Below are 23995 nucleotides of genomic sequence, written 5' to 3' on the forward strand. Positions count from 1 at the left end.
AACGGCCGCCTGGCAACGGCGCCACTTCCGCCGGCCCCCCGGACGGGGCCACGTGACCTGCGGCGGGGCGGGGCGGGGCGCACGAGAGCGCGCGGTGGTGGCCGCGTGACTGCGATCGGCCAGGAGTCCGGTCGCGCGGCCCGGGTCACGGCCGGAGGGTGCTCCTGGCTCGCTGTCCGCAGCCTCTCGGGCGCCTCGGGCCTCTGCGGCCACTCTCAAGCCGGGGCCCTGCGGGGATGCTCTAGCAAGTTTAGCTGTGGGGACCTGGGGGGGGCCTCTCTGGGGCCCACCTGTATAGCGGGAACACCATGTGTGGTGGGAACGCGCTCGGCAGAATTAGTCCGTACCCACCGACGGCCCACACTGGGCTCCACCTGCTGCCTCCAGCCCTCTAGCGATGCCGTCCACACCGGGGGTACTCCACTCGGTCCCGTGTCGGCCGCAGGCAACCCCACCCACCCGAGAGGCAAAGCAGTGTTTCACAGGGCAACTCACCCGTGTTCAGTGTCCAGCAGCTCTGGGGGATTAAGAGACAGGACTAGGCGTCCTGAGACTTGGCCCCGGCCCCGAGCCACTGGGACTATATCCCAGGGCTAGTTTCGTAACATTTGTGGGTCTGGAGATGGGGTAAAGCACCTGCCAAGGGAAGGGAAAGCCGGGTGGTGCAGGGTAGGTCCAGTGACCTCCAAGGAAGAGGAGCTGGCCCAGGGCCCCGGCACCTCTGTCAGGACCCAGAAGGGCCAGAACTGGGCAGAACCGCACTGTGGAGCCAAGGAAAGGTCGGGCTGGACGCGGCACAGGGACAGGAGGACCCTGACCCCACCCCCCACGCACCAAGTAAGAGCCACTCAAAAAGGGCAGTTTCTCGACTTTATTATTAGCCTGGAGCTCCTCCCTGCCAGCCCTAGGGGCTGGTCCCTGGGCACAGTGAGCAGGATTGAGGTCAGACGGTTTCAGCCCCTGGCAGCATGGGACAGCCGGGCCAAGGGGTCAGCAGGTGCAAAAGTCCAAATGCTGGCACTTCAGGTGTGGCCGGCGCCTGGCCGGGCTCAGGGTGGGGCATGGTCCGCCTCAGCAGTTCACCAGGGCGCCGTGGTCCTCTCCTGGCAGGGGTCCACCATGAGGCTCATTTGGGCCCCGCAGGGGAGCGGTTCCTTCCAAGGTGGCTAGGAGCAGTTAGTGACTCTGGCCAGGAACTGCTGCGCCCACCACTCGTCCAGGTCAATGGGCACGAAGTCTGCGGGCACAGTAGAAGGCTGGGCAGTGACGCTGCCTTCCAGGTCGGCCAATGTCTCTCCCTGTGAGCTGACCACAAGCCCTTCACCCAGGCCCAAACGTAGCAAGCGCTAGGAAAAAGCGGGTCAAGTTCAAGCGCCCTCCCCAATCCCCTGGGGCTAGAACCCAGCAGGGCCCAGGTCAGGGTCGGAGGGAGTGGGGGGGACTCCCTGAGGGCAGGGGAGGGCTCACTCTGCAGCCGGGGGTTGGGGGTCTTCTCCACATACTGCACGGGCCTGGGCCCGCTCTCGCCAGCTGGGCCACCACCCAGCTGCCGCTCCACTTGCTGCCACGCTGTGGGGAGAGGGCAGTCGGACTGAGCCAGGGCCCTGGCAGCCTGTCTTCCGCCCAGAGCCTGGTGGCCACCCTGGACCCCAGCCCAGAACTGGAGCAGGCAGTCCCCTGGACGGTCGTGGGACAAACAGAGAGTCTAGGAAGGGCCCAGCCCTCTGGCTACTCTGAGTCAGGTGGCAGTGGGGAAGAGGAACAGGGGCCCGAGCCACACCCTCGGGCCTCAACGCTACCTTCAGACACAAATCGGACGTTTTCCTCATGGGCCAGTGTATAGGTCTCTTGGGTCCCCTCAAGGGATGGAGACGTGACGGGGGGCCGCCGGCCATTCACCCGATTGAACACGAGCCTTGGCCCCGGGCTGTGGAGGGGGGAGGAGCCAGTCAGCAACTGTCCAGAGCCCAGGTGATGCCCGGCAAAGCTCCAGGAGCAGGTTCAGGCCACACACCCCCACCCCGGGCCCGGGCCCAGCCCAGGCACTTCCTTGAACTTCAGGGCGGCTGCACGGGTGGTCGAGGCCGCTCCCCACAGGCCCAAGCCCCCAGCAGCTCAGTTCACACCTGCGGTCCCCAGCCATGTCCCAGATCCCCAGCAGGGTTCCCTGCTCAAGGCACACAGGTGCTCTTTGTCCAAGGGTCTCTCGGGCACCCCTGCTGCCACCTGCATCCCGCCTCCCCAGGACGGGCCAGGCCTCTGGCAGTCCCTGTTCTGACCTAAGCTACTGCCGGGTCACTCTGTCCCAAGCACAATTCTCGGCCATCTTCTTCCCCCGCAGAAGCTTCTCCGTCTCACCATTACCCCCGGTGTGGGAGGAAGGACCCAAACAAGAAGGTGGTCTGAGCCCTTCCCTCTTCCTGGCCTCCCCAGGCTCCGTGGGGATGAGCCCTAAGTGATGGTCTGGCCGAAGACCACTGGGTCGGGAAGGTGTGACTACAACCCCAGCCCAACCCTGCAGGCCCCAGACCAGGCACCGCTGTTGCCCACAGGGGTGGGAATGTTGAGTGAAGAGGCGGTCCCCGGGAGCCCAGGGCTCAGCCTACTGGGTGTGGGATGTCCAGGGAGCCGCTGGGTCTGTCCCAGTCAGCAGGGCCCAGGGCGGTGATGGGCCGCTCCAGCTGGCGGCAGCTGGCCTGGCCCTGCACACACAAAGCCCAGGACGGGGCCGTGGAGGGGGCGGGGCCCGCACCTACAGCAGGAGGTGGGAGCCGGGAGTCCTGGGCTGCACGTGCCACTCCGCCAGGCACTCGCGGTCCCGCCGGCCTGCTCGCCTTCCTGGGCTCAGGTGCCCCACCGCCGCTCGGGGGTCCTCCTTGGCTGAGAGGGCCACTAAAATAAAGAGGAGGGTCTTGAGGGGCACCGGTCCCGCCAGCTCTGGGCCGGCAGGGTCTGGTGGCCCAAGAAAATGTAGAGGGGCGGGGCTCCTCCCAGGCCTGAGCTGCACCAGCCAGGGGGTGTGAAGGTTTGTCCTTGCCTCGGACAGCCCCTCGCCTGCCACCCCCGCCCCCACAAAGGCTGCTGGTTCCAGGAAAGTGGAGGCCGGGCATCAAAAAAGCAAAACAAAAAAGGGAATTGCAGCCATAGGCTGTGAATCACAGGGACCACGGTGGTGGCCTGACCAAGGCTGCGTAGGGGCCCGAGGGGCAGGCGCCCACCTGCCTGCTGCCTGGAGTCATTTACGTAAGGCCCCTCCACAGGCCTTCTGGTGAAAGGACACTGGCTCGAGCGTGCACCTGTAGATGAAGGCCACACTGTGCCTGCTCCCAAGGGTGGTGCCCCCAGGCATGCTCCAGTGCCCCTGCTCAGGCGTACCTGGGTATCTTGTCACATAGTCTCCTCTCCGACCCCTGAGGTCAACCGCCCACCCGTTTTCCAGTCCAGGGCCCCAGACTCGAGAGGGAAGTGACCCGCCCAAAGTCACATGCTGCGTATGGGTGGCAGTTTCAGGACTTAACTGCACACCTGTCTGACCTCAAAGCCCACAACTCAGTAAAACCCCCAGGCCGCCTCCCCCGCCTGCTCACATGACCACAGGTGGTCACGCGGCGTCATATTATTTTCTTTCCAAGGACGGATATCACCTCCACTGATGTTTTCTCTCCCGTCGGTCTCACACTGGGAGCAAGAGCTCCTCAGAGGCACAGACCCCACGTGGCCTGTTCACCACCATGGCCCGTGCCCAGACCCATGCCTGGCTGGAACCCCAGCCTGTATATTTAGCTGGTCAGACACCTGGCACACCTGTAGGGCACCAGGCGTAGAGGATGCGGCAGCGGCCCAGACACGCCCTCTCTCACCGGCCAGTCAGGGTGCTGCAGAGAAAACAACAGGAACGGAGCAGCCGTTTTGGAGGGGGGGGGGGGCCCTGAGAAGGTGCAGGAGAGGGGGTAGGGACGACCCGCAGGCTGCTTTGGCCTCCTGGCAGGGTCCTTTCAAGGCAACTGGGACTGGGGGCAGGGGCAGCTCCAAAAGAGGGAGTGATTTGGGAAGGGAGTGGGCCGGCCCAGCGAGCACACAGCGTGCCTCACTACTCCCTACGCAAGCGGGACACTGAGGGACATGCTCCCTCAGGCCAGGCTGGTCGGCACCACCCTGGCCTGGCAGGCTGCAGTGTGCCCAACTGGCTAGGGCCAGATGAGGACAAGGGTGAGGCCTCCTGGGGGTTTGAAGGGCTCTATGCTGTCTGTCCCATCTTCTTCCCTAGCACTTGCCAGCTGTGTCCCGGGTGCACCCTGGGCCAGCGACAACGGGCAGATGGTGGTAAGTTTCTCCAGGTGGAGCGCCTGGGCCACTTGCGTCCCAGACTGTCTGCCTGGGTGACCAGAGGTGGCTATATGCCTAGGTCTCATTTATTCCTCTGGGCAGTAGGGCAGCTGTGAGGACCCAAGCTGAAATCACAAGGCAATATTATAGCTCAGCCTGGGACCCAGGAGTCACCCCCCAAGGCCCTGTTCACCTGTCTCCCCACGACACACCTGTGGCTGGCCCAGAACGTTTTCACCACTAAGTTCCAAGTGTCAACCGGCCCCCAGCAGAAGGCCCCCCGGGGAAGAGTCTCGGCCCAGAAAGATCCCCACAGGATGCCCCCTCCAGGCAGGCGCCCGTCACCTGCACCCTCCTCAGCATGCCACCTTGTTTATCTGCTGCCTGGACACACAGTCCTAGTGCAGGCGGCCTCAGGCCTCTGTGGGCCTAGAAGAAAGCCCAGGGCCCAGGCAATGCATAGAAGAGCTGACACCAAAGGCCCAGAGTCGAGACAAAAGAGTAAAAGGCTCAGGTCTGGGAGATGGAGAGGATCTGACCTTCAGGTCAAGGTCACGTGGAGGCCAAACTGACTGGGACTGCCATTCCTGGGGCCACAGGGGTGGTAGGCTGGCAAAACTGGTGATCATAAAAAGGCAGAAAACTGCAGCTTCCAGCAAGCCCTGACCATCTGTGGGAGGCCTCCCAGTGCCCAGCCAGGGTGTTGTGGGTGAAGGGTAGAGGAGAGCAGTGGCCTGGCAGGGCCGGAGGGAACCACGTGCACCCTCTCCCCTAGCCGGTTCCGCAAGGACGGGGCCAGCGCCAGGAGGCCTTCAGGGCCAGCACTCCAGGGGATATTTTGCTCTTGTCCTCCTGGGCAGCTCGCCTCAAACCTCGGCCTTGCCGCCCAAGGTCGCCCGGGGCATGTGAGTCAGCCGCGTGGAGCTCCTCCGATCCAGGAGCTGGTCAGCTTCCTCCCCACTCGGGGTCGCCAGGATCCCACAGGGCCAGCGCGGGTGAGGGGTTCATGCACATCCAGCCCAGCCCCTCCGACCCAGCCAGGTGCCAGGTGAGGTGGAGGCGCCGAGGTGCGGAAGCCAGAGCTGCCCGCGCGGGCGGGGTCGGATGCCCCGCCCCCGCGCCCTCCCGGGGCATGTGGCCGGGTCTCCGCAAACCTTCCCCAAGGTCACCCTCTCTGTGCCGCGGCGGCCGGCCCACGCGTCTCACCTCGACAGGGGCCAGGGTCCCGGCGGCTGCGCCCGCGGGAGCGATGGGGTCGGCGGCGCGGGCTGCCGGCATTTCAGGAGCTCGCCGAGCCTGCTCTCCACCTGCTGCTGCGAGGGACCTGCGGGCACGGGGCGCGTCAGCCGCCGCCGAGGCTGGGCGGTCACTGCGCGGACCCTCCCCCCGGCCCCTCGCCCCACGCACCTGTGCGGCGCTGCGCGACCAGCTTGCTGGGCCCCTTGGTGATGGTGTACATGGTGCGGACGGGCAGCCAGCCCGCGCGCTCGCCCGGACGCACGCCCTGCCCTGCCCTCCGCCCGGGCTCGCACTCGGCGGGGGCCCAGGGCGCGGCCCCTTTAACCGGCGGCCGGGCGCGGCGGGGAGGGGGCGGGCCGCTACACGCCCCCGGCCCTTAAAGGGCCCGCGCGTACCGGTCGGCCTCGGGGCACGCGGCGGAGGTCGGGCTGTTGGGAGGCCGGCCGGGGCCGCAGTAACCAGCGCCCCACCCCGCATGGCTCAAGGCCAAGGCAGAGGAAGCGTTCTGAGGCCTGGGACGGCCTTCGGCCGCCTGAAGGCCAGGTGAGCCGCGGGGGAGGCGGGGGCTTTGGCAGGCGCTGGGAACGCTCTGTGTGGACCCTGGAACCAAGGCTTGCCCCCACTCCTGTCGGGGAGCTTCAGCCAAGGTGCCTGCGTGGGCCTGGGCCAGTATCAGGGGGCATTCTGGGCCTGTGTCTTGGGACTGCTGGGCCAGAGACCAGAAAAAGTGGGTCCGCCCCCTGGGTTTGGGCAGAGACCCAACGCCCTGGGAATCTCCCTTCCACTCCAGGGGACAGGAATAGTGGGTGCACTCCATTTCCTGACTCAGCCTCCCATGCCAGGGTCCCCACCCAGCTTCAGGGAGGGGAGGCCCCTTATAGACTGGGACCAGTGTGAGGGTGATATCCTGGGGAGAGAGAAGGTGGGTGAGGACGCCCAGTTTGCCTGTTTCACTCCAATTGGAAGGGAGCAGTTACCTCCCACTCCCGCCCTTCTGGAGGCATAGAGGTCCCCCTCCAGAGCTGCCTGGGGACCAGGCCTGCCTGGAATGTAGGGGCCAGGTGGCCTCCCACCCGCAGGCTTCCTTCGTTCTAGCTCACAGTCTGCTCCGAGCTCCTCAGGTTGAGGCCGGGGAACCAGGGCACTCTGGAGCCTGTGAGCCTGAGGACCTGGTGGGCTCAGCACAAGGCTCCCCTCGTCCTCCATTTGGTTGAATTCAATCCTTAACATCCCCCCACCCAAGAAAACACTCTGTCCAGAGTTGTCCAGGGGTCTTGGAATCCACCCCCGAGGCTTGTGTGGCTCCCACGGGGCTCCTACACTGTTCCCACAAGTATTTGAGGAGGCTGAATGCAGCAGGCACCAGGGCCTGGGGAGTCCAATGGGGCCATGTCTCAGTCCGGAGCTGCCACCGGAGGGGCAGTGGCCCTGGAGTAAATGCAGCCCCACTTTCCCTACACTTCCCCTTCAGAGCAGGGCTGAAACAGGCAGAGAGCACAACATGGGGAGTGGGAACTGTGAGGGGTTAGCTCCAGTGGGGGGGGGGGGTAGTGACATCAGGAGGAAGGCACCTGTAGGGAGCAGGGCTGGTCTCCCCCAGAGATGTCGGCTCAGCCTCGCTGCCCCCAGAACACACCCTAGCTTGGGATGGAGCCTGGGGAGCTGAAGTTTCTGTCCCCAGACTCACTCCCCTTCCCCTAGACTACACTGTCCTTGAAGGCAAGTTGGCTGGGAACCCCCTGCAAGGGGCCGGTAACATGGCCTTTGGTGGAGAAGCTGGGAACCCATCCCCAAGCTGGAGAGAGGCAGCTAGACAGAGGGGTGGGGCCTCACCCAGCACGCAGAACAGCGGCCACCAGCAGCTGGAACCATCTTCCTATAGGGCCTTTGGAGTGAGCGGACACTTTTACCTTGGACTTGGCTTCCAGAAGCATGAGAAAATATTTTTCTGTTGTTTTAAGCCACCCAGTTTGGGGTGATTTGTTACGGTAGCTCCGTGAAGCCAAGGGAAGGGAAGCAGTGATAAGGAAATAGGATGTGCGGGGGGGGGGGGGGGGGGCAGGGCTAGGGAGGAAGCGTGCACCCCCATCGGGGTGGGCAGCAGGGCAGGGGATGTCTTGTTTGCTCATGGCTCTCTGGGCACTAGAGATTTTATCATGTGGATAAACACTCATTTGGAAAGGTGCCCCGTGCCACAGAAACTTCCACACAGTGGGTGAGAAGCTCAAGAGGGCTGCCTGGGAGCTGAATTCCACCTCAGGACACAAAACCTCAGGAGGCCCCACGGAGCACAGGCCATGGGGTGGGGCGGGGGGGATGACGTGAGAACCAAAGGCAAAGGAAAACTGAAATTTCCTTACAACTTACAGCCCATTGACAAGTCCTTGAAACTGGCAGAGTGACCTTCCTCTGGGAGCTCAGCTGCCTCCATGATGACGCTTTGCTAAGGGCAAAAGGCAACCTTAGCCTGACACCCCCGATCCTATAAGTCTACTTTAACATGTAAAAATTCCTTTGGAAACTGCCCTTGTCTTTTCCTGCCCACGATACATGTTGGCAACCACACTCCAAGCCTATGGCCTGCTCATCTACACCTGAAGGGGTTCGTGACTAGGATTTATTGGACAGTAGTAATGACCCTTCCCTAACAACAGCTGGCCCCCTCGAGGTCCTGGAAACCTTGCTTCCAAAATTTCTTAGAGACTTCTACTATCTCTAAGCCCCTCCCAACTTGAAAGTACATAATCCATCGCTCCTCACGCCCCCAGTGCAGCTCTTTGTGCCCACATTTCCTATTCCCGTGTTTTAATAAAACCACCTTTTTGCACCAAAACGCATCTCAAGAATTCCTTCTTGACTGTCAGTGCCGAACCCCAACATTTTCTACATCAGGGGACACTTCCAGGGGTCCACCGTTCAGCATTTGCTGGGGGGGCCTAGATCCTCCCAGAATCTGACACACATCCATGACTTTCCAGAAAGTGTGCGTTCACAAGTGTGCACACCAGCCTTCACAGGCATGTGCACGTATTCACCTACACAACGCAAGAAAGGCTTCAGGTCTGCCTTCGCCAGGTCAGAGCCTGGTGAGCGCCCAGTGCAGGGGGTATCTCACATGGCGTCCAGCCCGGAATGACAAATATGGCAGGCGGGTATCAACCTAAGGTCAAGTACTGTTGAAAGGAAGACTTTGCTGAGCATTTGGACAACTTCCGAAGCAGGGCCATAGGGCATGGAGGAAGCAGGGACACCGGTCAGTCAGGTTCCCCGCCTCAAGAGAACATCTGGTGTAAAAGAAAGCAACGTTTTCTGCACTTTCAACCCTTTAGACACCAAGTGTGTGGGTTTTCCTCGCCAAGCAGTTCTCTGCAGACATTGACCGGGTGTCCTACGACTTAACTCAGTTCTGACACTCTTATCCGGCATTATGCAGACCCCCGGGGCTGAGGGCCCAGTCCCACGAGACCACCCCCTCTTCCGATGCCAGTCACAAATCCAGGCTGTCACCTGTGCCTCTGATCCATCGGCTCTGAGTCGGGGTTCTCATGCCCACCCCCCCTTCTCAGCTTCCATAATTTGCTAGAACGGCTCACAGAACTCAGGGAAACCCTCAGTTTACTGGTCCATCGTCAAGGATAGGACTCTTGGGAACAGGGATGGAAGAGACACACAGGGCAAGGGGTGCGGAGGAGGCTGGGAGCCTCCAGGCCCCACGGGGGCGCGCCACCCTCCCGGCAACTCCGTGTGTCCGTTGACCTGCCCGGAGGCTCCCGAGCCCCTTTCCTTGGGGTCTTTGTGGAGGCCCCGTGACACAGGTGTGGTTGATGAGATCATCGGTCCTGGGTGATCAGCTCGGTCTCCCACCTGCTAATCACAGGTTGGGTCCCCTGGCCACCAGCCCCCAAGGCCCAAGGGTCACCTGCTTGGTGGGAACCCAAGTAAGGTTGAAAGGGGCTTGTCATGCACAAACAGCAGTCTCCTCTCCGCGCCCACACATGGAAGGACAAGGAAAATGCAGAGTACACCCAACGTGGCTGGAGGCAAAAGCGCATTCAGGAAAGGAAAGCCGGGGCTGTGAAATGGTGGTCACCGCAGAATGCCAGCAGAGCTGCCTGGCCCAGGGGGCCTGTCCAGAATGGCCAGCCCCACACCACTTCCCCAGCCTAAGCTGCAAGACTGCCATCCTCCCCTGACGAAACCCACATCTCGGCCCCTCCACGACAATCCCAGGTTAAAGCCCGGGTCAGGGCCACCATCTGAGCTCTGGCCAGAGTGACGTCGGGTTTGGGGGATCTCACTCGTGAGAAGCTGCCCACCAAAGATAAACTGGCCGGCTGCAGAACAGGGCCCCTAGGAGACACGGGCCCCAAGCCGTCCACGGGGAAAACACCCTTGGACACAACAAATAGGGCTCCGACCCCCTCACAACGTCCGGGGACCCTGGGCTAGCGCTGGTCAGGTCAGCGTCACCGGAAAGCCCCGAGCAGCACAGGACCGCGGGGCCGGCGGCTAGGACCGCCCCACTCGCCCGCGGCCCCGCTCGCAGGGAGCCCCGCCCACGAGGAGCCCCGCCCCGGCCCCCGCCCCACCGAACGCCCGCGGTTGCCATGGTTTCCACGGCGCCGGCGCGAATCCGGGCCTCAAGCCAGCCTCCCTTAGCCCCCCTCGTTCCTCTCTAGCGCTGGGCGCCCAAGCGACGCCGCGAGATCCCCCAGCAAGCGGACCCCGCCAAGATCGGTGCTGCCACCGCGGCTGCCGGCTGCAGCGCGCAGGGGCCGACCTCCCGCGAGGCAGCGCGCATGCACCGTAGTACTTCTGCGCGAGGAGAAGGTGCGTCACAATCTCTTAAGTCTCGCGGGTAGGAAGCTGGACAACGGCGCCGCTGGTGTAGTGGTATCATGCAAGATTCCCATTCTTGCGACCCGGGTTCGATTCCCGGGCGGCGCAAGCGTTAGTTTTAGTTTTCCCCCATGTCGACTAGACGGACTCGCTGACGACTGCAATTTCAAAAGAAAACCAGAACCGGGGAAGCACCAATTCTAGTGCAGCGCGAACGAGACGGTTTCAGAGAACAAGAGCTTTGAAAGTGCCAGAGCGGCCACGGACACCCGGGCGCTGAGCTGATGGTCACCTGTAAACCAGTGACCCCAACTCACTGCCCAGTCCCCTCGGCTTGGCTGCCGCTCCCGGTGCGACTCCCGCGGCTGCGGGCCCCTTAACGCGCTGCGCGCCTCCTCCTGGGAATTGTAGTCTTTGGGGAGGCCGGACCACAGCTCCCGGCAGGGTTCGCGGCGACGGACTACGGCTCCCGGCGGGCCTCGCGGCGACGGAGTACGGCGACCCGCGGGCCGGCTGAGCTGCTGCGATGCTGGTGGCTGCGGCCGCAGAGCGGAACAAGGAGCCTATCCTGCGCGTGCTGCGGCAGTACATGGACCCGGCCCAGCGCGGCGTTCGAGTGCTCGAGGTGGCCTCTGGCTCCGGCCAACACACGGCCCACTTCGCGCGGGCCTTCCCCCACGCCGAGTGGCAGCCGTCCGACGTGGACCAGCGCTGCCTGGACAGGTGCGGAAGGGCTCCCGGAAGGCCGGGTCCCGGCTGGTGAAAGTGGGCGGGAAGCAAGGGCAGGTGGAGCGGGGCCTGTCCCGCTGTCCAGACTCCTCACGCCACCCAGACCCCTCGAAGCTCCCCCAACCAGGTGCTGCCCTTCCACAGCATCTCGGCCACCACTCAGGCTCAGGGCCTGTCCAACGTGAAGGCCCCGCTGTACCTGGACGTGACCTGGGATTGGGAGCATTGGGGCGGGATCCTTCCCCAGTCGCTGGACCTGCTGCTCTGCATCAACATGATCCACATCAGCCCCCTCAACTGCACCGAGGTCTGTGGGAGCAGGTCTGTGGGCCATGCAGCACCCCTCCCGGTGCAGCAGGAGGGAGCAGGGCGGCGGTCTGCCCCACGTCTCAGAGGGGGCACTGAGGGCTCTTTCAGGCGCGTGGGGGAGACCACGCTCTTCACCGGTGCCCTGTTTTCTCACTCCCCAGGGGCTCTTCAGAGCAGCAGGACACCTGCTCAAACCCAAGGCGCTGCTGATCACCTATGGGGTTAGTGTCCCTGCCGGAGATGATGGGCCTCCCCTGGCAGGCCAGTCCTGACCCTGATCCCAGCCAGTCTATGCTGAGCTCTCCTTTCTGGACTCTCTCATTTTGGTTTCAGTATTTTCGGTTGCTTTCTCCCACCACTGCTTGTCACCGTTAAACCCCACCCGGTGTCTTCTGTCTCGAACTCCCTCCTGGTCACCTGCCAGGCTCCCTGCAACCCCTTGGCTCACCAGCTGGTCCTCAGCTGTCCCCCATCTTGGGGGCGGGGAGGGCTGTGTTCTTTTCTTTGTCTGAGTGCCAGCATGCCAGTCTGCCTGTTTGCTGAGGAATGGCTGACCCTGTGTCTGTGGGTGGCCGGCAGAGCTGTCTTCCCGTCTCCACAGCCTTATGCCATCAATGGGAAGATCACTCCGCAGAGTAACGTGGACTTTGATCTCACTCTTAGATGCAGGTCAGAGCTGGATAGGTGGGGGGCCTGGCTGGGAGGGCAGGTGGGCTGGGTGACACCCCCCAGCCACAACTCCACCTTCTCCCCTACTTCCTTCCCACTGCAGGAACCCTGAGTGGGGGCTGCGGGACACGGCCCTTCTGGAGGACCTGGGCCAAGCCAGTGGCCTGCTCCTGGAGAGGATGGTAGGTGGGAAGGGCTGGGGGCACAGGTGACCTCCCTGGGGACCAGGGGCAGCTGCTCCAGCCAAAACATCTTCCCTAGGTGGACATGCCAGCCAACAATAAGTGCCTGATATTCCGGAAAGAGTAACTTTCTCCCGCATGTTTGTGTCTCCACCAAGACCCGTTCTGGAATAAACCCAGATGCCAGCCCCTGCCTCCCAGGGCTGGGCCCTGGGGGCTGCCCTTGCCTGGTCTGGGGGCTCTTGGCTGGTGGCCACTGGGCTGCTTAGAACCTGGGAATAAAGTGTTTCTTGCTGCTCATTGCTGATGTTAACCGCGCCTGCTCCTGGGGGCATTTCTGGCGGTGCTGGGTGGGCAGGCTGTTGTCTCCAGGGGCTCTGTACTAGGGGTAGGAGGGGTCTGGCCTGTGGAGTCAGGGCTCGGGGGCATCCTGGACCGTGTTGCTCTGCTCCGGCAGCAGAGGAAGGAGGGAGAGCTCAGGGACTGCCGAGGCGGGACCGAGCTGGCTGCCTGGCTCTGCTGCCACGAGAGGAGGTGCCCATCTCGGGCTGGTCATGGCTTGTGCTCCTGCAGGGACATGGGAGGTTCCCGAAGAGCCAGCGCTCCCTCGGGCAGCGGGTTACCAGCTGGAAGGCAGGCTGAGTGGGGTGAGGGTCCCACCAGGAGGTCCGGCACCCGCAGGCCATGAGGTCAGGCTTTTATTCAGCAGGACAGGAAGGCAGGGTGGGCAGACACTGGCGGGGGGGTGGGGCTAGTCCTGGAAGCGGTTCAGCAGCTCACAGGCCTTCTTCTCGAGCAGCTCCGAGATCTTTTTGACACGCTTCTCGCTCGCCGTGCGGACGTAGCTGCCAGCGTCCAGCACGGCCACGCCGTCTCGCACCTCTCCCATGATGACCAGGGGGCCGTCGCCAGCTGTCACGTTGGGGCAGGGGCAGGTCCAGTCCATGCCACTCAGCGTCACCTCCAGGTACTTGGTGCCCAAGAACCTGAGGCCCATCTTGTCATCCTTGAGCACCTCGTCCAGGGCCACGCGGGCGATGCCGCCGCCCCCCACCTCGGGCTCCTCCAGCACCTCGGTGAGCCGCCCCACGATGGCGAAGTCACTGCGGCACAGACTCAGCGCCAGCTTGCTCCGCAGGCGGCAGGCCCGGCAGGGCGGCGTGCGCGGCACGGGGCAGGCGTCCTCGCAGCTCGCGCGGCTCTCGAAGTTGTTGCCGTTGCCCTCGCAGCCGCCGTAGACGAAGGGGTGGCACTGCCGCAGCAGCGGGCTGTAGGCCCAGCGGGGCTCCCAGCCCTGGCAGCGGCCCTGCACGGCCGGCAGCACGCAGGCGTCGCCGGGCCCGCGGGCGCAGGCCCGCTGGCACGCCTCGTAGGTCTCGAAGCCCCGGCCGCCGCCCTCGCAGCCGCAGGTGGGGAAGGTCATGCAGCCCCCGCGCTGGGGGTCGTACTGCCAGAGGACCAGGCCGGAGGGGGCGCCGGTGCAGGCCTGCGCGGCGGGCAGGCACTCGGCCGGGTCAGGGGGGGTGGGCGCCGCGTCCCCGGCCGGCTCCCGCCGGACCACCGACAGCGGGAAGTCGGCCCGCAGCAGGCCCGCGGCGTTGCGTGCGGTGCACGTGTAGAGGCCGGCGTCCTCGGGCCGGGCGTTGTAAAGCACCAGCTGCCCGACGCTGGTGACCACCACGTTGCCGTACATCTGGTCGGGCCGCATGATGAGGGTCTCACGCCGGTTGCTCTGCTTCTCCCAGGTCACGGCTGGCGGCGGGCGGCCGCTGACCTCGCAGTGGAGGCTGGCCGTGCCCCCCACGAACACGGCCTGCGGGGCGGGGCTGCTGTAGAGGGCGGGTGGCGTCGGGGCATCCCCGGGCGTGGGGCGGGCCGTGGTCTCGGGTGGGCCGGGGCTGCTGGGCGGCCAGCTGAGGACGTGCTTGCAGGGCACCACGTGCAGGCGGAGGCCGCGCAGGCAGGCCTCTGCGTCCATGTAGCAGCGGTTGTAGTAGGTGAGGCCGTCGGAGGCACAGGTGAAGCTGGGCTCCTTCTCGCAGCGGTCACGGCAGCGGCACACGGGCTGCCCGTCCCAGATGTCACAGTCGGAGCCCTGCTGTGCGCACGTGAAGCCCTCACAGGAGGCCGGCGGCGTGGGCACAGCCGGGCCGCCGTCAGGGAAGCGGGCCGCCACGCAGCTCCGCAGCCCACACACGTTGGCGCAGCACTTCTCGGAGGCCTGGCAGTCCTGGGGGAGGGGGGGGGGCGGGGGCAGCTCAGCGGGGACCCTAGCTCTGCCTGGCAGGCTGTCCAGAGGGAGGGGGGCCGAGCTCCTGCTGCCCCTCCCGGACCTGTCTCCCCCGTGGGAAGCTGAGCGCGTCTGCGGAAGTTTCCCTCCTGTTCTCCACAGTGAGCCACAGCTGCCCGCTGTCTAGGGGGCCGTCACAGGTGTTGTCTCCCTGAGCCTCACTGCATCCTCAGACATTCCCCCTACAAGGCAGGTTTCACCGCAGAAACGAGGAAACCGAGGCCCGGGGCGGGGCGTGCACAACGTGCTCAAGGCCACTGCAGGGCTGCAGGGCAGAGGTCCCGCATGGCCCCCTGCCTTTCTGGCTTGCTGGTCCCAGGGTGCGGGCAGGTGGGTTCGGGGAGTGAGGAGGGGGCTCTTAATCTTCAGACACATGAAGGCGCAGACTGGGGGTGTTCCCTGGGACCCTCGTATGTGCAGCAGCCCAAAACCAGCAGCAGAGCGTGGGGAGCCTGAGGATTGGGGCCCAGGATTGGGGCCGTAGTGCAGCTGCTGGGTTCCCCCTCTGTGGGCAAGGCCTGGGTGCAGGGGTAGGGGGCAAGCCGCCAAGATGCCCTGAGCCCCCCACCCCCACCCCCAACGAGGGCCGGCGGGGGTGGTGCCTCTGCTTACCTGGTCCCCGATGCACTCACGCTCACAGGTGCTCTGGGCATCCACCCACAGGTTGGGGCTGAGCTGGTTGGGGCACACGCCTGGGTGGCTCCTGGGTCCTGGCGGCAGGCTGGCCCCCAAGGTCAGCCCAACCACGAGGAGGAGCGGCAGCAGGAGTGGCCTCGGGGCCAGCATGGGGACCGCCAGGACAGGGGGTGGGGGATGTGACCACCAGTCCCTCCTCAGGCCCTGCCCAGCCTCCTCCCTGAAGGCATCTGCCTCCCCAGGCCTGTGGTCGCTGCCCCTGCCCTCCAGCCCCCAGCTGATCCCGGGGCTCTCCCCTCACCCCCAAGGTCTAAGCCCACAGCAGATGCTTCGTCTCAACACCCCAGTTCGAGGGGCTGGGTAGGTTCCGGGCCTCTCCCAGCTCTGAGTCTGTGCGTGCGGCGCCAGCCCCTCCCCTGCCTGGCCCCTCTGTGGTCAGCGCAGGGCAGGGGGTGGGGAGGGGAGGAGAGCTGGGGAGGGGCCGAGGCCCAGGAGCACAGAAGACACTGGCCGCGAGGGTCACCAAGGGGCGGAGAAGGACCAGAGAAGGGCTGGCTGCGGCGGGAGGGGAGGGGAGGGGACACTGTAACTGGAGCCCCTCCTCCCTCTGGGCGCTGGGCTTCGGATGGAAGGGCCCTGGGATCAAAGCTGCCTCTCAGACCCTCCCAGCCCAGGTCAGGGGAGGGGGCCAGGCTGGCCAACCCCCTCCGGCTCTCCAACCTGCCCCAGCTGTCCAGGGCCTGGGTCTCCCCCAAGCAGGCCCAGGCCAGCCCCTTCCTTAGATTTATTTCTTCCAGACAAGACAGAGGCACAGGGGTACCGTGTTCAGCCCAGCAATGAGTAAGCATTCTGTTCCTTCCCAGGAAAAACTCCACAACCTTCTCCTGGGAGAAGGGTCCCGACCTGCCAACAGGTCTCGGGGTCAAATTGAAACCCTCTCTAAAGTTAGGGGTGAGGTCCCTGAAGCACAGGGGTGCACAGCGAGCTCGGCCTGGGCCTTTCCATGGTGACCCTCAGCAGATGAGGGTTGGGGGAGGCCAATGCAGGGCTGGACTTTGCCCCCGCCCCCAGGATGGCCCTGGTCCAGGCTCTTCCACAACTGGACAAGGCAGGTGCCACCAGAGTGAGGTCCCGGGACGACCAGCAGGGAGGGAACTGTGTGCCCCCAGTCGCACAGGCAGCAAACACTGCAAACATGGCTGGTGTGAGCGAGGCACTGAGTGTATCTACTTGGACGGACTTGAATTTCAGTGGTTGTGGCCCCATGCGGGGCCAGTCCCTAGAGGCCAAGGCCACCTAAAAAGCACCCTGGAGATGTGGGGGGGGGGGGCCGTTTCCTGGGAGCTGCACAAGCGCCTGGGAGGAGGAGCCTTCCCTCAGACGGGTACGGAAGCCCCTCCCTGGCAGGGCTGGCAGGGAGAGCTAATGCAGCAAAACAGGACAAAGCCGCTGGAACCCGCCCTTCCAAACCCTTCCCCAGGGGCTGGGGCCCCACGAGCATCTGCTCTGAGATGGGATGGAAAACATCCCATGACCCCACGTCTGACCTTATGACCTAGGAGGCAGAGTAATAAAAGCCGTGTCTGGTCAGCGTGAGACCGGGAGACGGCCCAGATACGGAGAATGCATCCTGGGGGACTGTGGGCACGGGGTCCAGGACGGTCCCTCAGAGCTGCGGTCAGAGGCCTGGGTCCCCGAGCGTGGGGCTGCCAGGTTCAGAGTGATCGTTCCCAACCCCCCAGTGCCCACCACAGCCCTGGACTGAGCCTCACGCACTGTCGCCTGGTGGCTTTCCGGCGAGGGCGCCAATTCCAGGCCCGGGTAGTGCCGTGCCGAGCGCTGGCAGGTGGTGATCCCGAGTCATCCGCTGCATCCCTGGCTCTGTGCCCACCACCCTCGCAGGCGGCGGAGCGAACTCGGCAGTTAGGCCCTGGACCCACGGACATCGAGGGTGTTCCTACCCTCGGAGGCAGCGCGGCACAGAGTGTCTCTGTTGCACCCGTCCGGCCCACCAGGAAAGGCCGTGCGGCCACGCTCAGCCCTCACAGCCAGACGCGCACCAGCCGTCCAGGCCAGGCGTGGAGGGGGTGTCAACGAAGCGGCACCGGACCCACCCTGCCACGTCACACCCACCACTTGGCCAGTTAAAACCAGAGGCTTTAATTTCTATAAAACGCAGCCTGAAAATCAGAGCTGAATTAGGTTTACTGTACAAAGAAACAAAAACCGTCCAAAATGAGCACAGGAATGGTGTGTCAGCAGCGAAAAGTAGTGTTGATAAGGTGAACGTAGGACTGTCCACGTCCTCAAAACACAGTCTGTGTGACGGGGTTCAAAGTCCGAAGAAAGGGGCCTGACAGGCAAGACAGGATGGGTGTGGCCTCCTCTGCCTGACCCTGCTGAGGCCAGGCCTCACACGGGGACCCTGGGTGCCCCTGCACACCTGGGCCACGGCCCCCACCCTGCCTCCCAGACACCCAGGACAGGAGAGTCCCAGAGCCCAGGATGGGGCCGTGAGTAGGAGGTAGAGCTGAGCACCAGTGTGACCCGGTGGCCGTGTCACCAACCAGGTGGCAGGAGGAGGCTGGCTGGCGGGTTCTCCAGGAGAGGCTCGGTGTCTCTGCTGCCGGGACCACTCCAGGCAGCATCACTAAGAAAATCTGGGTCAGAACGGTTCTGGTGACGTGTGACCCCGAGGGGTGACGCCAGGCCAGGAGCAGCTGTGGGGTCACACCCGAGGCCAGCAGACGGAAGGTGGCAAGAGTGGAGGCCAGGTGCCCCAGGAGACAAACAGGCAGATCTGTCCAGACCCGCAGAGCACCTGGCAGCCCCCCTGAGGATCTCGGCGCCTTCTCACGGGAGATGCTGAGCCGGTTTCATGGAGCAACAGACAGAGACAGGACCGGAAGGGAAGGGGCAGAGTCAAGGGGGAGGCTGTTCGCCCCCACACGTGGAGGGACACGGGGGGAGTGCATCCCACTATCCCCTCTGAGAAGCCCCAACATTCCCCTGGGGAACCTAGGAGATTGCCCCCAGCTCCGAGCCCATCTGAGACGCGCAGGATGTCACCCAGGAAGGTGTGGCCGCACCATTCAGACCGCCGGAGCCGTGCGGGCTGCCCAGCCCCTTAGGGGGGCACAAGGAGCCCCGTACTCAGGCTGGCGGAGGCAGCCACGGGCCCTAGAGCCCTGCCCGAAGCTCCCACCTGTCCCCTATGGTCTCTGCACAGCCCACACCCCACGTGACGTGTCTGAACTCAAAGGGTGAAGTCTTGGGGGTTCCTCCTCGTCTTTGCCTCAAATCCCCTCCCTCTCCCAAGGTCCCGAAGCTTGAGCCCACAGCTGACGGGGGCTCACGTGTGGCTGCACCAAAGGCCTCCCTGCCCGTCCTTTAAAAATGTACAGAAAGGTGAACATCTTCCACATAAATAAGAAAGGGAGCCAGGCCTCCTGGGTCCCCAAGGGCCGCCCCCTTGAGGCCGGGCCGGGCAGAGCTGCCCCCCCGGGCACTTCCCAGCCGCACGGCCCTGCGGGGTCCCGGGCTCGTTCCGCCAAGATCCCCGCAGCGCTCTCCGGCCCAGACCACTGCCCGCGCAGTGAGCCCCCACGCTTCCCAGGAGGCGGCGAGGTCAAAGCCTTCCCTGCACACAGCGCCAGGCCCAGCGCCCGGCCAGAGACGCTCCCCGAGCGTGAGCCCTCCCGGAGCGAAGCGGACGGGGTGGCACCCGGCCCGTCCTGCTAGGAGATCTTGCAGTTGCTCCTTGAGCAGTTCTGGGGCGGGCTCTGCGGGGGGCGGATGGACTTGGACCTCTTGAGACTGTTGCCCTTGCTGCTGCCCCCGCCTGCCCCACCGGCCAGCGAGTAGGAGCGCCCGTGCATCATGACGGCGTTCATGCCGTTGGCCATGGAGAAGGACTTGAGATGGCTCTTGATGGTGACCGGCAGCGGGAGCTTGTCGATGAGGTGCACCGGGGTGCAGGAGACGATGGCCCGGCAGCACAGGTCCTGCAGGCTGAACACTACGGATGGGGGCGGGGGGAGAGGGAAAGGTCAGGCGGCGGGGTGCAGAGGTCCGCAAAGCTCAGGCTCGCCCTGCTCAGGACCCTGGAGGCCCACCACTCCACAGCCCAGCTGCCGGTGTCCCGTTCCCGACTTCTCCCTGAGGCCGCACGCGGAGAGGTGCCCCGGGAGACCCCGCTTCCAAGGGTCGCCAGCCCTGCCCTGGGGCCTAACGGGAGATGGAGGCCTCCAGCCAGCCCTGGCCCTCCTGGCAGCTGGGATGGGACGGGGCTGAGGGACGGGGGAGCACACAGCCAGGATCTTCATGGGTCAGCTCCAGGAGGGGAGGCTTGGAGCCAGTCCCCTGTTCGCTCCAGGGCAGAGTCCACAGCACTCCCTCCCAGCACCGAGGCGCAGACCCCTGCACAGCGCCGGGACCCCACACAGAGCAGACACAGGGCGCAGGCTAACTTAGCCTCCAGGTGTCAGGGAAGCAGCGGGGATCTTGCTTCCCCTCCAACCCGGGGAGGCAGGCCCCTGAGTGGGCTGCCAGAGGCCCCCTCTGCCTCCGTTCTCCTGACCGTAGCTGCGACACCACCTCACCTCGGTTGGGCCTCCAGATCTTCTCCATGCCGTGCCTCATAAGCACGATGCGGGACAGCTCCGTGAAGGACTCAATGACATTGAAGTTGCACAGAGGGCTGACCTCGAAGAAGGTCATGCCATTCTTCTCTGCATAGGCGCGTGCCTGCTCTGTTGGAACTTGCCGCTTGAAGGCCAGGTGTAGCCGGTTCCCAACCAGGATCCGGGGGACCCCGGGTGCATGCTTGCGGGGGGGGGGGCACAGGACTCAGCAGAGGCACGAGCACAGGACACCCCCATGTTGGCACTGTCCCCCTGCCCCCAAAGCAGGCAGGGCCCTCACTGTCCATTCTGTGGCCACCGAGTATGTGGCAGTCAGTGTGCAAGATGACAGAGAGCCAGGGCAACGGGCAGAGGCGGGGGTAGGGACAGCCAACGGGGTCCCCCGGCTTCCTGCCGGGGATGGGAGTGCACCCTGGGAAGGGACCGTGCAAGGGCTATCTATGGATGCACACCTACCTCATCAATCTCCTTGATCCACCGGTCGATGCCGTCAAAGGACCAGCGGTTGGTGATGTCATACACCAGGAGGATCCCCTGCAAGGGAGACACGGGCGTCGAGAGGCCGGGGGCCGCCTGGATGGAAGGGGTCCTATTCCAGGCACAGTGCCCTATGTGGCCAAGCACCACTCCTTTCCAGCATAGGCGGGGCCAGGGCCACTCGGCTCCAGCCAGACAGCTTTTATTTATTTTATTATTATTTTTTAATGTTTATTTATTTTTGAGAGAGACAAGAGACAGAATGTGAGTGGGTTAGGGGCAGAGAGAGAGGGAGACACAGAGTCCGAAGCAGGCTCCAGGCTCCGAGCTGTCAGCACAGAGCCCGACGTGGGGCTCGAACTCACAAGCTGTGAGATCATGACCTGAGCCGAAGTTGGACGTCCAACCGACTGAGCCACCCAGGCGCCCCTCAAGGGGATTGTGTGGGTCACACGTTTTCCATGTGAAAAACGCCTGGCTTTGAGACTCTGTCACGCTTCCGAGGCATTGCTGGCATCAGCTCTGCACGCAGGGCTCAGCCAGCCCTGTCCCCATCTCCTCACCGAGGGCAGGCCCGTGTGGTCCTGGACACCCTCTGTGTGGGGTGATGGCAATGGGGGGATCTCGTGGGCTCAGTGCTGCCTCTTCCCTCCCTATCTTGAAGACTTGGCTGGGAAAACTGGTATTTTTTCAATTTCTTTCCTCCAAACACATTGTAAGCATTATCCTGTGATCATTTAAAAATGACTCAAGCTGAAGGGGCGCCTGGGTGGCTCGGTCGGTTAAGCATCCGACTCTTGATTTTGGCTCAGGTCACGATCCCAGGGTTGTGGGACTGAGCCCCGTGTCGGGCTCTGTGCTGACAGTGTGGAGCCTGCTTGGGATTCTCTTCCCATCCCCTCTCTGGCCCTCTCCTGCTCTCGAGTTTTCTCTCTCAAAATAAATAAATAAGCATTAAAAAAAAAAAAAATCACCCAAGCTAAGACAGTCTACACAGGTCTACAGACAGTGTGGACAGGCCCTGCGGACAACCCTGGCAGGCAGACAGGGGTGATGTCCCTGACACTGTCCAACGGAGCTCTGCTCAGGGGACCCGGGGACCGAGCGGACGGGTTCTTAGTTTTCCAACCCAAATTTGCAGGCAGGACGCCAGTCACTCTAGCAGCCCCCCGCCCCCCCGAACTGGGCAGAGGATCTGCTGTGGGGATTTTGCCGCACGTCCCTTAGAGACCAAGCAGTCAGAGCTCAGCTCTGGGCTGTCTCCGCCTGCCTGGCTCGCCCATCGTCCCTGCCCGAGAGATCTCCATCACGAGCCGCGGAAAGGTGATTCCAGCAGAGAGCGTAGCTGCGGGCTCCCGCCTCTCTCTGCCCCTTCAGGCCACTCTGAAGCAGGCTCAGGAGCCGGAACCTCTCAGCAGACAGGATCCACCCCATCCTGCCCCATCAAGGCTCCATTCAGCCTGTGTCTCTGTCATACACGGGGACAATGCAGCTGAGATCAAAAGGACAGGGCACCCTCCACCTCCAAATGCGCCTTTCCCCTCAAAAAGTGTCCTTCAAATCCTGCAAGACTGAAGTGTAGCCCTCGATCTTGTCGACGTGGAGCTCAAAACCCCACTCTTGGGCCGGAAGGCCTCTGGCAGGGCAGAGCCACTTGCCGAGCCGGGAGGGACCCTTGCAGGGAAGGAAGAGCCAGGCCCGGAGCAACATTCTCTGGAGACAGATGTGCACAGACTCACTTGAAGTCAAGAGCGGAGACACCAGTCTGGCGGGGGCAGTGCCACGAGTGAGACTGGACAGGACCCGTGAGCAGCTGGGGTTAACCCTGTTGCCTGGGGCACAAGGAACAAAGCCTCTGGCTAGTGCTGCAGTGGGGGGCCCCTGACCCCCCCCCCCTTCTTCGACATAACAGAGGGCGCATGTAGTGACCTCATCTCAGCCCCGTTCATACAGCTAAACGTGCAGTCCCAGGACTGGAGTAAGTCAAGGTATGGACGTACCAAGTGGGTATAAACGTAAGACACGGAGGTGCACAGCAGACTGTGAGAAGTACACAGATGTGCAGACCTTTTAAGTTGTTTTTTTTTTTTTTGAGAGAATGAGCACAAGTGGGGGGTGGGGGAGGGGCAGAAAGGGAGACAGAATCGCAAGCAGACTCCGCTATCAGCTCAGAGCCCGATGTGGGGCTCGATCCCACAAAACCGTAAGTGAGATCATGACCTGAGCCGAAGCAAGAGGGGGACGCTTAACCAACCGAGCCCCCCAGGTGCCCCTGCACAGTTTTTAGAAACAGAAGTACAAACACACAACAACCCACAGAGAACAGTTTCCACGCACAACCACGTGTTGGAGCTCGACAGGGACTCACCTTCTTGCTCCTGCTCACCTGTGTGAGGCTGAAAAGCTCAAACAAGCAGGCAGAAGCTCATCTCTTGGGCTCAGGCTTCAGCCACGCCCCTAGGCGGCTGTGGAACCCCTGGCTGTCCCTCCCAGCTGGCGCCAACCTGCACCCACAACCATCTTCCTGCGGCTGCCCCAGTCGCGGTCCATCACAGGGAGGAAGGACACAGAGCTGGTCACATCGCAGGCAGCAGGGACCAAAATGAGTGCGGGAAGGACAGGTGGGATCGAGCACACGTGGCACCGATGAGAAACCAAAGCGAGGCTGCTCGTTACCAGAAGACCCCAAGGGGTCCCAAGTCGGCCGTGCATTCCAAAGAGGCAGAAGGAGGAGCAAATAAATTCTCACTATACTGTTTTTTCAATTAATAAAAGTACCACAGGCTCAGAGGTTTTAAATGAGCGGGTACTCCAGGGTACAAACAGAAGCTCTCCCCGTCGCTCCAGGGATAACCGCTTACCGTCTCATTCCTGACACAGACGGGGATGTGGTGCAAGCTGCCCAGCCCCCACCCGGGACCCCCTGCCCCACAGACGCCAGAGCCTCACGCCAGGCTCAGCAGGTGGCGCGGCTGTTGGCGCTCAGGTGACTTCACCTACTGTGTGATTACCAACACCTGAGATGAAGGCCTGAGCACGTACAACGTGACCCGGGCCACAGGATTCCCAGAGGTGGGAGTGCAGGGCCCAGGTCCTCATTCTGTCCATTTCTGAGCTACCGCTTATCCCTCAGAAGATGCAGAGAGATTTTAAGGGTGAGCAGTTTGACGAGCTTGGACAAACGTACGAACCTGTGCCACCAGCACCCCAACCGAGGTGCAGAGGTGCACTTTTTATGAAGTCAGTTTTTGGCACGTGTGATACATGTTGTACGGTAAGGCTCCCAAGGAGCTCTGCCTACGCCCCCAACACGCGCCCAGGCTTCTGCCAGGAGCAAGACAAGCACTGAAAATGGGGAGCAGGTGTCTGTCAAACGGTCTCTGGCCCAAATGCCCCCCGAGCTGGGCGGTGACAGGTGGCATGCTGGTACCCTCACCAGCAATCGTGTAATGGCAAATGTGAGCCCGAGACCATTTTTCACAGGAAACCCCTTTTCACGGGAATGAATCGAACCCTCTCTATCCAGACCAGCGCCTGGCCGTGCTCTCCCCAGTGCTAATCCAGGTGACCCCAAACCCTCAATTGAACAGAACGTTCCCTGTTCCTGGCCCCCAGTCCCCTCCCTGGGACTCCAGGGGACCCCCACGGGAGGCACC

At 63.4% G+C, this 23995-nt stretch overlaps 4 protein-coding genes and 1 non-coding gene across 11 annotated transcripts in view; 2 read left to right on the forward strand and 3 right to left on the reverse strand.

Moving 5' to 3' along the window:
* Positions 1 to 856: 856 nt before the first annotated feature.
* MCRIP2 (MAPK regulated corepressor interacting protein 2) lies at positions 857 to 7553 on the reverse strand. Of its 5 annotated transcripts, XM_042971990.1 has the most exons (6): positions 7399 to 7553; positions 5734 to 6268; positions 5533 to 5650; positions 1800 to 1927; positions 1468 to 1569; positions 857 to 1237 (listed from the first exon to the last, which is right to left on the reverse strand). In XM_042971990.1, the coding sequence occupies exons 2-6, from the start codon at positions 5783 to 5785 to the stop codon at positions 1167 to 1169; spliced, it is 471 nt and encodes a 156-aa protein (XP_042827924.1). In that variant the 5' UTR covers positions 5786 to 6268; positions 7399 to 7553; the 3' UTR covers positions 857 to 1166. The 5 variants fall into 5 exon arrangements, with proteins under 5 accessions (XP_042827924.1, XP_042827923.1, XP_042827926.1 ...); XM_042971989.1 differs by lacking the exon at positions 7399 to 7553 and having other exon boundaries at positions 5734 to 7388; XM_042971987.1 differs by lacking the exons at positions 857 to 1237; positions 1468 to 1569; positions 5734 to 6268 and adding exons at positions 2757 to 2892; positions 3805 to 3875 and having other exon boundaries at positions 1838 to 1927.
* Positions 7554 to 10232: 2679 nt separating this feature from the next.
* METTL26 (methyltransferase like 26) lies at positions 10233 to 12593 on the forward strand. Its single transcript, XM_042971429.1, has 7 exons — positions 10233 to 10395; positions 10547 to 11127; positions 11278 to 11440; positions 11604 to 11663; positions 12044 to 12111; positions 12215 to 12293; positions 12373 to 12593. The coding sequence occupies exons 2-7, from the start codon at positions 10931 to 10933 to the stop codon at positions 12418 to 12420; spliced, it is 615 nt and encodes a 204-aa protein (XP_042827363.1). The 5' UTR covers positions 10233 to 10395; positions 10547 to 10930; the 3' UTR covers positions 12421 to 12593.
* TRNAG-CCC lies at positions 10442 to 10512 on the forward strand. The gene has a single exon. It is a non-coding gene; the product is annotated as a tRNA-Gly (tRNA).
* Positions 12594 to 12994: 401 nt separating the features above from the next.
* Positions 12995 to 15612, reverse strand: WFIKKN1 (WAP, follistatin/kazal, immunoglobulin, kunitz and netrin domain containing 1). The gene is made up of 2 exons (XM_042971762.1): positions 15196 to 15612; positions 12995 to 14523 (listed from the first exon to the last, which is right to left on the reverse strand). The coding sequence occupies exons 1-2, from the start codon at positions 15367 to 15369 to the stop codon at positions 13045 to 13047; spliced, it is 1653 nt and encodes a 550-aa protein (XP_042827696.1). The 5' UTR covers positions 15370 to 15612; the 3' UTR covers positions 12995 to 13044.
* Positions 15613 to 17358: 1746 nt separating this feature from the next.
* RAB40C (RAB40C, member RAS oncogene family) overlaps positions 17359 to 23995 on the reverse strand; it is a 29782-nt gene continuing 23145 nt past the window's right edge. For all 3 annotated transcript variants that reach the window (XM_042971375.1, XM_042971374.1, XM_007093677.2), the window contains exons 5-7: positions 20319 to 20396; positions 19821 to 20043; positions 17359 to 19237 (exon numbers count right to left, since the gene is read on the reverse strand). In XM_042971375.1, coding sequence (XP_042827309.1) covers positions 18957 to 19237; positions 19821 to 20043; positions 20319 to 20396 — 582 coding nt within the window. In that variant the 3' untranslated portion in view covers positions 17359 to 18956. The remainder of the gene's footprint in view (positions 19238 to 19820; positions 20044 to 20318; positions 20397 to 23995) is intronic.

Source organism: Panthera tigris, chromosome E3, assembly GCF_018350195.1.
Source record: "Panthera tigris isolate Pti1 chromosome E3, P.tigris_Pti1_mat1.1, whole genome shotgun sequence".
Lineage (NCBI taxonomy): Eukaryota > Metazoa > Chordata > Mammalia > Carnivora > Felidae > Panthera > Panthera tigris.